We start from the raw sequence: 11,273 nt of genomic DNA on the forward strand, positions 1-11,273 counted from the left end.
GCAGCCGTGCCGTGGGGGCCCCCCAGGCGTGGACGCGGCCACCCCTCGTCCCTGCAGCAGTCTCCTCTGACCAGCTTGGCCGTCCCCTTCCCTGGGGGAGCGCGGCCCTTGGCTGGCCCACAGGCATGTGCCACTTGGGGCACGTGAGCCTGACGCAGGCATCTGCTGACCGTCCGGGGTGCTTTAACCCCCCTCGGAGCAGCGGGCTCGGCGGTGCTGGCTGCGTAGGGACGGCACTTTGGGGCTGGCTTCAGGGCAGGACCCCCTCTTTGCGCGCTTCCCTTTGGGGGGGTTGGGTTGTGAGCCCCACGGGATGGGGGTGCTGTGAGGGGTGCGCCCCACACCCCGCCATCTCCTGCTGTCTCCCTGCAGGGCCGGGCGCTGCGACGGGGACGCTGCGTGGGGACGGAGGAGCAGCACGGGGGGTGGCGGCGCTGGAAGGACCCCCGGAGAGGAAGGGGGCTCCCACTCGGGGAGTGCACTGGGCTCCTCTGATGCCGGAGAGCTGAAGTCAGCAGGGAAAAGCTCCCGAGCCTCCTGCGCTGAGGCTCCCCACAGCAGCACGGCCGCCAGGGACTGGGGGAAGCTGCCCGCGTGCCCCCCGACGTGGCTGGTGCTGGGACGTGGTGGCCAGCAGCTCTGCTCCCCCGCAGGACCCTGACTTCCCGGCCGTGTGGGGGCAGCCCCGCAGCCAAGGGAAGAAGGGTGCCCTGCAAATGAGACCCGTCCGTGATCCTCACCGGGTCCTGCCCCCGACGCGGCTGTGAACTTCCCGGGGCTGCCGCGATGCTGGGAGCTGCAGCGACGCCGTCAGCTGGGGAACACAGGGAGCGAGGGGATCTCCGGGCTTGGGGACACCGGGCAAAACACGTGAACTGTGCTCTCGTCCGATGTCGTGTTTATTCTGGGTGGATCTCCAGGTTTGCGGGGTTGGGGTCGGGAGGGGGGCGTTGGGTGAAGCCTGCAGGAGCAGCGCCCCTTTGCCACACCGAGACCACCGTGCGGCTTCCACCAGCAACGCGCAGAGCCGCTGCCACCCTCAGGACACAGCCGGGTTGTTTCTGCTACTTCCCACCCAGCGGTGGAGGTGTGAACGCCGCGGGGCCGTGCTACGCACCCCGAAACCCCGGGGGTGACCGGAGCATGGCCGAGAGCAGCCGGGGCTGGGCAGGGATGGGGAGCCCTGCAGGAGGGGGGGGGTCACACCGTGGTTGTTGCAGGTGCTGGGGGCGAGGGCAGTGGTGCTGTGCTCTTGTTTTAAAGCCGCTGTGCGTGGCCAGGAGGGCGGCAGGAGGTGGCAGCACCCACGCAGGGTGTGCGCAGAGGGCACCTCTAGGTGTCTGTGCCTGCGCCACCCCGCCCGCCGTAACGCCGGGCAGTCAGCTGTAAACGCGTCGTGGTGACTGTGAGGTTTTTCTGCCTTGTTTCCCCCCACCCGCTGTGTGAAATAAATCTTGGAAACCCCTCCGTGGTGCCTTCGGGTCTGTGACAAGCAGGGGGATGGGGCTGGGCACAGCCTCTGTAGTGGTTGTGCTCCCGCCGGGGGCTTTGTGCCCCCTCCCGGGGGGGTGTCAGCCTGGAAAAGCAGCCAGAGAATAGCCACCCCCATCCCACCATCATTTGGGAATTCGTACAGATAATTTGGGAGGGGCTGGGCTGGGGAGAGGCAGAGCACAGGGGCAGTGCTGGGAGGGATGGGGCAGCACCGGGGCAGCGCCCCCGCTCCAGCAGCCCCCGGAGCTCTGGGGGGCGCATTGATGGCACCTGGGGAGAGCTGCCAGGCACCTGGGCCGCATTCCCAAAGTGCCCCCCTGCCGGGTCCCCTTCTCTTTATTTGCAGCAGGCAGCGGCTGCTTGGGCTTGCTGCTGGAGGAAGGGCCGTGTCCTGCTGTCCCCTGCGGGTGCTGCTGTGTGGGGCAGGGGCAGCTCCCTCTGAGACCTCTGGGTTGTGCTGCTGCTTCAAACGTTGACCCTAACGAAATGCTTGGTGCAGGGTGCAAGTCGAGGCTGCAGGGTGCAAGTCGAGGCTGCAGGGTGCTCCCAGTGCTGGAGGCTTGGGCAAGGGGCCGCTCTGGTCAGCGGGAGCCGCTCCGCGCTGGGGGCGCACCGAGCACCCCGTGGGGAGGCTGCTGGTCCTCGGAGCTGGTTTTGTCTGTGCAGGCACCTCACTGGCTCTTCCTTTCCCCAGGGGATGCCCAAGCAGCTGGGTGGTTTTATTCCTCACTTAGCCCTGCTCCCCTAGCCAGGGGGGTGCTGGTCCAGCTGCCTTCGCCTCTTGCAGAAGGCAAACTGTGCTGCTGCGAGCTGCCTGGGGTCTGGGGGCTTGGGAGTTTGCTCTAAGCGCTCCTAAGCCACATTTCTTCCACGTGTCGCTGCTGCAGACTGGTTTCTCTGTTTCACTGTTTTCTCCCCTCTTTATTTCACAGGAGCCAGCTCCCGGTGCTGGACCAGCCGCGGAGGATGAGCAGCTCTTCTCTCGTCTCCAGGTCGCTGTCGGAGGAGAGGCCGGTCACCGCCCTCTGGGGTGAGCAGCGGCAGCCCCCGCCCCAGCTTCCCCCTTCCTTGGTTTCCCCCCACCTCTCAATCCCGGCTGCTCTGCTGCCTTTGAGGGCAATTTCCCTCTGCACCGCAGCCACCCGCACTCCCCTTGCTGCAGAAACCCCTTGGGGGGGCTGAGGGTTCCCCATGGCACAGGGACACCCCATGGCCCAGGGGCGTGCCAGCCCTGTGGGGACACCGTGGGGACACCCGGGGGCACCCCCCTTTGCTTTCCCCACACCTGGGGCGTTGCTGGGGGAGCAGCTCCTGCGTGCAGGGACGAGGCTGTGTGTCCGCAGGCTGCGAGCTGGGCACGGGCACGCGGCGCTGCGTGCTGCAGGAGGACGATGACTGCCTGGAGCACCTGGTCCTGCTGAGGACGGTAAGGCGCGCGGCGTGGCTTGGAGCCCGCTCGGCTGCGCTGGCCCACGGCCGGGCTCCGCGTGCCACGGGGCTCTGCCGGGCTCCGCAGGTCTCCCTGGGGGCTGGCGCCAGGGACGAGCTGCACGTGGTGGCCGTGGAGTCGAAGAACATGTACGGAGGCTGCAAGCCCGTGCCCATCGCGTCGCTGCGCGGCTCGGTGCTCCCCATGGTAAGGGCAGGGCAGCGAGGCGGGGGGGGTGGGGGGGGCTCCCCTGGGAACCACCCGGCCTCTGCGGGGGGGCTGCACAGGGGTCTCCAGGCAGTGCTGGGGGCTTTTTTGGCTGTGCCTGCAAACCCCTCTGCTCTGCCCGAACGAGATGGGGCAGAGGAGCCCCCGTCCTGTGGCTGTTGCAGGGTTTGCCCTGTGCTGGGGATGGGGTGGGGATGGCCTGGGGGTGCTCCGAGCTCTGTTTTTTTTGCAGATCAGCCTCAAAGGCCTGGAGTTTGTCCCTCCGGTCACCTTCGTGCTGGAGTGTGGAGCTGGGCCGGTCTATCTCAGCGGGCAGCACGTCACCTGTGAGTCCTGCATGGGGAGCGGGGCCGGGGTGGCACCGGGGGCGCTCTCTTGGTCCCGCGGGGGCTTTAGAGGCAGCTCCCCCCCATGCAGCAGCGCGTCTCCTTTTCCTAGTGGAGGATGACCGCAGGTACGAAGCCCGCGAGGAAGAGCTGGCAGAGGAAGATGCAGGCGATGAGGACGATGCCAGAGCAGCGCAGGACGGGGAGTAGCCACAGTTTGGGGAGGATTTCTGCGTCCTGGGAGTGCCGCTGGCTGATGGCAGGGCCATGGCAGGGCTGTTCTGTGCCGGGAGCTGCAGGTGCCTGGCACTGACCAGGCTGGGTCCTTGTCCAGGGATACAAACTGCCTCTGCTTTGCATACCGCCCTTTCCTCCTCTCCCTGCCCGCTCCGTTCGTAACGTGTTCTGAGAAATGCTCCCCCTTCCTACCACTCCTCCCACCAATATTTTAGTGCAATAGCTACGGGAAAGTGCAAATATCCTGGGGCTAGGCTGGGCTGTGCTCCAGGGTGCCCACACCAGCCTCCTGCTGCTCTTGTCCTGCCTTCCCTGCCACCTCTGCCTGCTCCCAGCCTCATCTCAGCAACACTTACACCAAGCATGCTACCACTGGGACATCACGCCACTGACCCCTGGTGCTGCGGTGTCCCCATGAGCAGCCCCAGGGGGACGGGCTGGGGTCACCCCCACCTCCCCACGCTGCCCTGGGGGCTGCTCTCGCCCCCTTCCCTCCAAGGGGCATCGCTCTGACGGGTGCCTGCTCAGCTGAACCCAGCAGCAGCACGCTGCCGTCTGCGCAGCAGCCCAGGGGAACGCAGCCAAAGGCTGCTCAGAACCAGCAGCTGCTGAAATAATTCAATTAAAGCCCCTCATGGAGGAAAATTGCCCCAATCCATCACGTGTGTGATGTTAGCCAGCAGGGGATTTGTCTCGGAAGGGGAGCCCTGAACCTGCTGGGGGGGGGTGGGAAGGGAGCAGGGGCACGGTGTGGGTGCCCCGCTGGGTTCAGCAGGAGCGGGACGGACGTACGAACCCATCCTGCTGGGCTCAGCATCGCGTGGCTGCGTCTGGCACAGCGCCGTGGCATGGGGCTGTGCCCCGTGTGTGGCTCTGGCAGGGCAGCGTCACCAGCAGGTGGCTGTGGCTGAGCTCCGCTGTCCTTTGTGAGCAGCCTGGGGGGGGATTTAGTGCGAACTGAAGGCAAAGTGGCACCGGACAGCGCGGCCTCTGCTCTCCTCCAGCCACCACCTTTCTTCGAGTGCCCAAGTGTGCGCTCTGCTGGGCTGGGTGCCGGCTGAGGCAGCAGCAAGCGCTGGGGACAAAGCTTTGCACGTCCACTCTCATCTCCCCCCGTAACAGTGCCACTTTTGTGTCCCCGTGCTTGCATTTACCAACTCAGTTGGGGCTCTGGGATCCTGGCGCTGGGTGGGGGCCAAGGGAGGCTGTGGTGGGACTGATCCTGCCCGGCCAGCAGCCCCTTGCTGTCTCAGCGAGCCCCCGCCTCAGCAGCCCTGGTGAATTCGTGGCTCCTGATTCCTCAGGCAGGAATTAAATGCATCGTTAATTGGAAGTCTTGCTGAACGCCAGCCGCGCGGTGTGATCCAGCGGCTGCATTAAGGCATCTCGCTGGGTGCAGATTAAGCCATATAAAGAAATCCAGGAAGAAAAGAAACACAAAGTGGACTCAGGTCGGTGCCGCTGACTTTGCACAGTGGCCTCTCCAAAGCCCCGTGCTTGTCAGGGAAGTGCCCGGCGGTGAAGTGCACAAGCAGCTGAGGTGGTGCTGGCCGAGCTGCCCACGCTCGAGCCAGGAGCCTCCCAAAAGAGCCGTGGGAGCCCTGGGGACAGCAGCACCCAGCTGCTCCTCTCCTGGCGTCCTGCACCCCGTGGCGATGCTGCCCATGCCAGCCCTCAGCTGCCCCATGCAAACTCCCAGCCCTGGGTTTAGTTCCCCAGCCCAGCGCGAGTGACGGCCTTGCTGCTTTGAGGAGTCAATTAAAAGGTGAAAATTTCCCCCGTTGTGTGCTGGCAGGAGAGGCGGGTCGGTGAAGGGCGTGCCAGGGGCGGTGCAGCACCTTGCAGGGGCCAACTCACGGAGCTCGCTGGGTGCGGGTGCGCGGGGACGGAGCCGTCGCCCCATGCAAACCACGACCCCATGCAAACCACGAGCCCTTCTGACCCCAGCTCCGCGGGGCAGCCCCGACAGCCCCGTCTGTGAATGCTGTGTGGGTCCCTGGGCGCTCGCAGCCTCTCTGCATGGGGCGGGGGGGGGCTGTGCTTGGGCGCTGCCTTCACCCCCCTCCCCGCGGCTGCGGAGCGCTCGCCGCATCCTGCACGGCAGCATCTCGTGGAGGGCTTTGGCATAACCATGGCAACTGCCAGGTAATTAACAGACGGCTCTCAATGTCATGGGAACAATCCAGGAGCAAACAGCGCACGCGGGCGCTGGGCTGCACGCCTCCCTGCCCCTCCGGTGCAGGATGTGGCCCGCAGGGCTCCACCTGGCCTGCCCCAAAACCGTCTCCGTGTGCGCTGCCCCCACGTCCCCTGGGCACCAGTGACAGGTCTGGCACGAAGAGGCAGCCCCCAGCTCTCTGTACCATTAATGCCCAAGACAGAGATTTAATTTTTATTAAATTAATGCCAGCCCGTGATACAAAACCAGGATCTTATGTTCCGAGTGCTGGGGGGTTGAAGACTTTTTGTGGAGAATGAGGGACAGTACTTCTGGCAGGGAACGGGACAGTACGAGTGAAATTTTAATGCAGAAGCTGCTCCGTTTGGGGTAAAAGCTGCTCTAAAACTGATGGGAACAGCTCGTGGTGCCCCAAAACAGCAGAGGAGCCCGCGGCGTGAGGCATTGCCACCGGTGCAGGGAGCAGGGCTGCCTGTTGTTCCGTCTCCAGATGCGTCCTTCGTGGCGGGGTGCCCTACCAAGGCGCGGGGCGAAGCAGGCAGGGCGCACAGGAGCTGATCTAAACCCACAATTAATGCAAATTCGGGCTGCCGAGCTTGCAGGGGGCTTTTGAGCGGCACTACAAAGCTCTGAGGCTGGCTGCAATTCTCCATTCGTTTCCACTGGAGACTCAAAACCTGCAGTGGGGTTTGCCTTGGGGAAGTTCGGCACGCAAGGGCTCAGGAGTAAAACAAGGGCTGGTACAGAGAGAAAGGAACACGGCTACGAGTCCTGCGCCGTGAGAGTGGGAGATAATACATGGAAATAGCTCAGGAAATTAAAGTTTGCCTGCAGCGCGTTCGGAGATGATTCAGTGGGCAGCTGGGGAGGGAGGCGACGCGTGCGGGAGGCAGGGCTGTGCCTGGGGCGCACCGGGACCCGCTCCTCCTGGGCTCTGCCTGCCACCGCTCTGCTTTTTGCCCCGGATTTTTGCCTCGAGTTTCCTCCTCGCCCCCTGCCCCTTCTTCGCAGCTGATGAAATGAAAGCGAGGCGCTGCTCTCGGCAGGGCTGTGGGAACACCTCGGTGGAGCCGCTGGAATCGCAGCAGAAAGGGAAGGCGGCCGGGCTGCTGCCAGCGCCGACCTCGCAGGAGAGCGCAGCTAATCTCGTTAGGGGCTGACCGCGGAGTGCAGGCGCACGAGGCTTTAGTCAGTGCGAAAGTAGCAGAGCATCCTTATTCAGTTACCCATTAACGTCCTCTGTGATTTCCAGAGACGTTAGGAGCGACTTTCTGGCTCGCCTGCCGCTTCCCTTTGCTTCTGCCAGGAGCTGCCCCTGCGCAGCGGCTGGGCGCAGGAGAGGCAGGCTCGCCGCGACGCTCCGTCTGCAGGGCTGCTGCTGAGCCGGCTGCAGGTGAGTGCCTCCTTCTCGGGGCCAGACCTGCTGCTTTTCCCCCTTTCCCTTCTCTCCACAGAGCCGTGGGCGCTGTTTAACCCCGTGCTGCCTCTCCTAGGGGGCTGTTTGCCAGCGTCGCCTCTTTTCTGACCCTCGTTTCCCATTTCCCTTCCCAGGGAGCTGCAGCGAGGAGCCACCACCCCGGGGAGCCCCCCGGCTCCCACCCTGGCGTGGGGCAGGATCCTGCGGGGTGGCACAGCCGCGATGAGAAGCAGGATGCGCCCCACGGCCACCTGAACCCTGCGACCGCCGGCTTTTGGGGGGCCAGGACGTCCCAGGGAGCTGGTTAGGGTCGAAGGGGCCATGGAGCCCAGCGGGGACGGTGCCAACGCCACCGCCTACGAGCTCGTCCTGCAGAACCGCCCCAACGCCAGCGCGCAATTCACCGGGGTGCAGCTCATCCAGTCCTTCAAGCCCCTCATCATCCCCTGCTACGCCCTCGTCGTCCTCGTCGGCATCTTCGGCAACTACCTGCTCCTCTACGTCATCTGCAAGTCCAAGAAGATGCACAACGTCACCAACTTCTTCATCGGGAACCTGGCCTTCTCGGACATGCTGATGTGCGCCACCTGCGTGCCCTTCACCCTGGCCTACGCCTTCAACCCCCAGGGCTGGGTCTTCGGGAAGTTTTTGTGCTACTTCGTGTTCCTGATGCAGCCCATGACCGTCTACGTCTCCGTCTTCACGCTCACGGCCATCGCGGTGGACAGGTGAGGTGGGCGCAGGGGGCGGCGGGGGGGGGTCCGGGCTCTGGCAGGTCCCGCAGCAGCCTGCTGAAGTTTGGTGCGTTCACACTTGTGGTATCAACTCTGCTGGGGACGTTCCAGCTCCTCCGCTGGTCCGCATCAGGCGGTGGGCACGGTTTACCAGACTACGCACACCTTTCCTGGGGGTTGGCATCCAGGGGGCTCTGTCTGGACAAACCCTGCCCCTGCTGCAGGCTCTGGCTGGACGCTGCCTTCCCTGGGGCGCCTCGGTTTGGAAACGCGAGCCTCCTGCCTCCCCCGCCGTGGCTTTTCTCCCAGGTTTTCATACTACGCTGTGTAAATTTGCATCAAGATTACCTCGTGGCCTGGCAGCTGGATGGAGAGTGCTTGTGCCTCCTGCAATGGGCATGGGCAGGACGTGGCAGGGGGGCTGTTTTAGAAAACCGGAGTTTCCATAGATACGTCGTGCCATAAAAGCAGCCTCAGGCCCTGCGGGGACGGAGCGAGGCAGGCGGAGCCCAGAGCGGCAGCACCAGGAGAGGCTCGGAGCCCTTCGGGAGGGTTCCCCTGCTCCTGGCTGGAGGGCGAGAAGGGACTGAAGTGGGGAAGGCGAAAGCAGGGCAGATTCAGCTAGGATAGCTGAGAAAACTTTGAGTGTTTGTGAGCTAGGCTTCCCCTGGTGGTGGTGTTAAGCGGCCAGGGGTGTTTGCACTGTTCTTTTACGCTTCAACAAAGCTGTTTTTTTGGGGTGAGAAGACCAATTCACCGGTGTTTTTCCCACTAAACAGGCACCCACGAAATCACACCGCCCTCACCCCGTTCATACAACAGCCTTGGGGTTTACACCAAACGATGGTTTCGGCCCAAGCCCCCCGGCTGTGGCTCGGCTTTGCCGCAGCTCCGCTGGGCTCTGCTGAGCTCCCGTGGGGCGCAGCCCCGGTGCTCAGCGCTGTGTCCCCGGTGCTCAGCGCTGCATCCAGCTGAGGGGTTCGGTCTCAGCACCGCCAGGACTCGGAGATGCGGGGCTGCTACCAAGGGCAGAGCGAGGGAGCTGTGAAATCCCATTACTGCTGCTGAGTGCAGTGAGTGGGGAGCTCCCCGAACGCAGGTGCTCGGTCACGGCCGTAGGGAGAGGAGTGGGGGGCACGCAGGGGAGGGGGAAGTAGGGGATTAATTGGGGGGGGTTATTTGCTTGGTGCCGCCTGCAGCCTTGCAGCCAGAGACACTCTGTGGGAGGGGTGCTGGGGTGCTGAGCCCTGCTCCCCAAAACCACACGAGCGACCCTTGGCGGGGCAGGGGGACGCTGCCACCCCCGGCCCCATCCAGCCCCATCCCACGGGTGGTGGGGGGCTGCCCCCCTCTCCCCGCAGGTACTACGCCACCGTGCACCCCCTGAAGAAGCGCATCTCGGTCACCAGCTGCGTCTACGTGGTGGGGGGCATCTGGCTGCTGTCCTGCGCGCTGGTGGCCCCGGCGGTGGCGCACACCTACCACGTGGAGTTCCGGCAGCAGGGCTTCGCCATCTGCGAGGAGTTCTGGATGGAGAAGGAGGCGCAGCGCCTGGCCTACGCCTACAGCACCCTGATCCTCACCTACATCCTGCCGCTCTCCGCCGTCTCCCTCTCCTACCTGTGCATCTCGGTGAAGCTGAGGAACCGCGTGGTGCCCGGGCACCCCACGCAGAGCCAGGCCGAGTTCGACCGCCTGAGGAAGAGGAAGATCTTCCGCCTCATCGTGCTGGTGGTGGCGGCCTTCGGGGTCTGCTGGCTGCCCATCCACGTCTTCAACGTCATCCGGGACATCGACATCAGCCTCATCGACAAGCACTACTTCCTGCTCATCCAGCTGCTGTGCCACTGGTTCGCCATGAGCTCCTCCTGCTGCAACCCCTTCCTCTACGCCTGGCTGCACGACCGCTTCCGCGGCGAGCTCAGGAAGATGTTCGCCTGCGAGCACCGCATCCTCCCCGCCAACAACTGCGCGGCCGCCAGCGTCGTGCTCTGAGGGCCCGCGCCCCGGCCGCCCCCGCGCTCCCACCCGTCGCTGCGTCCACCAGAGGTTTCCCCACCGATGCGCTGCCGTGGGGTCACCGAGGCTCATCCCATGCCGTCCACGCGGGGACTGATCCTTCCCCGTGGTGGAGGTGAGGTGTCGCCCCCGGCACAGCTCCCCCCCCCCCCCCACCCCGTGCGCCCGGGATCTCCGCCGGTGCCGCCCCAAGGTCTGTGCGCCCAGCCCCGGGGAGTCCGGTCCCGGTGGCCGTGGGGTACCCGGGGAAATAGGGGGGGACAGGGCTGGGGTGGGCAACGGGGCTCCTGCAAGACAAAGTGCCCGGGGAGCTTCGTGCTTGGCTTTGGGGCTGCAAGCACGTCATTATTCTGAATTAACCGAGAAAATGGGGCCCGCGTTCAGCTGCAGCGAGCTTTGGGGGGGGGGGGGGGCGGCGGTTTGGTGCCCCTCGTTAAGCGCATCGCGTGGCCTGCATTAAATCCACTCCGGGCGCTGGAAACGGGAATTCTCCTGCGAGATTGTTTTCGGAGGGACGTCCGTGCTTTTCGGGTAACCTCAAAGCGGGCCAGGAGACAGTAATGGGGTGACCCAGCCAGAGCTTGGAGCCCCCCGGGGGCTGTGCTGGGAGCCCCCCGGCTCTGCCTTTGCTGCCGGAGGGGACACCGGGGGTCCCACCCCACCCACCCGCTGCCCCACGTTAAGCACACCCGGGTTAACCCACACCCGGTTTTGGGAAGCGGGCTGAGCCCCGTTCCCCCCCCCCCCCCCCCGACCTCCTCCTGCCTCCCCCCACCCCCCCTTCGCCCACCGCCCCCCGGGTGCAATCTGCTGCGTGTCCGCGTGCGCCCGGCCTCATCGGCAGCGCGGTGATTGCGCGTCCTGTGCCCGCGCCTCTTATCGCTGATGGACCCCGCAGCCCCCCGCAGCCCCCCGCAGCCCCCCGCAGCCCCTTTCCACACCGACTGCCCCCCACCGTGCCGTGCCCACCCCCAGCAGTGGGGTGGTGTGGGGGGGTCCCCAGCGCCCGTCCCCCTGGGTGCGGGCAGGGGGCCGTGGGTGCAGCCGGGGGGCACAGGGGAATGCCGGGGGGGGGGGTGGGGTGGGATGGAGGGGTGAGCCCCTGGCGCTGGGGGGGTGGGGGGGTGGGGGGTGGGCTGGGGGCGTAGGTGGGGGTCTGCACCCGTGGGGGGGGGGAGGAGGAGGGGGGGGGGGGGCTCAGCCTCTCCTG

The 11,273-nt window shown here is 65.5% G+C and overlaps 2 protein-coding genes across 2 annotated transcripts; both read left to right on the forward strand.

The window, feature by feature from the left end:
* Positions 1 to 313: 313 nt before the first annotated feature.
* Positions 314 to 3,687, forward strand: LOC118256124 (nucleoplasmin-like). Its single transcript, XM_035562841.2, has 6 exons — positions 314 to 324; positions 2,427 to 2,524; positions 2,838 to 2,920; positions 3,011 to 3,130; positions 3,384 to 3,477; positions 3,590 to 3,687. The coding sequence occupies exons 1-6, from the start codon at positions 314 to 316 to the stop codon at positions 3,685 to 3,687; spliced, it is 504 nt and encodes a 167-aa protein (XP_035418734.2).
* A 3,944-nt stretch (positions 3,688 to 7,631) lies between these two features.
* Positions 7,632 to 10,039, forward strand: LOC118256054 (prolactin-releasing peptide receptor-like). The gene is made up of 2 exons (XM_035562738.1): positions 7,632 to 8,038; positions 9,406 to 10,039. The coding sequence occupies exons 1-2, from the start codon at positions 7,632 to 7,634 to the stop codon at positions 10,037 to 10,039; spliced, it is 1,041 nt and encodes a 346-aa protein (XP_035418631.1).
* Positions 10,040 to 11,273: the final 1,234 nt, after the last annotated feature.

This window comes from Cygnus atratus, chromosome 27 (genome assembly GCF_013377495.2).
Source record: "Cygnus atratus isolate AKBS03 ecotype Queensland, Australia chromosome 27, CAtr_DNAZoo_HiC_assembly, whole genome shotgun sequence".
Classification (NCBI taxonomy): domain Eukaryota; kingdom Metazoa; phylum Chordata; class Aves; order Anseriformes; family Anatidae; genus Cygnus; species Cygnus atratus.

Excerpts from the sequence above, each read along its gene's own strand:
- LOC118256124 (XM_035562841.2), top strand. Across the intron at positions 2,525-2,837 it reads GCCGGTCACCGCCCTCTGGG|GCTGCGAGCTGGGCACGGGC; the intron begins GTGAGCAGCGGC and ends GTGTGTCCGCAG. Across the intron at positions 3,131-3,383 it reads GCGGCTCGGTGCTCCCCATG|ATCAGCCTCAAAGGCCTGGA; the intron begins GTAAGGGCAGGG and ends TTTTTTTTGCAG.
- LOC118256054 (XM_035562738.1), top strand. The coding sequence starts at position 7,632 with ATGGAGCCCAGCGGGGACGGTGCCAACGCCACCGCCTACGAGCTCGTC. Across the intron at positions 8,039-9,405 it reads ACGGCCATCGCGGTGGACAG|GTACTACGCCACCGTGCACC; the intron begins GTGAGGTGGGCG and ends CTCTCCCCGCAG.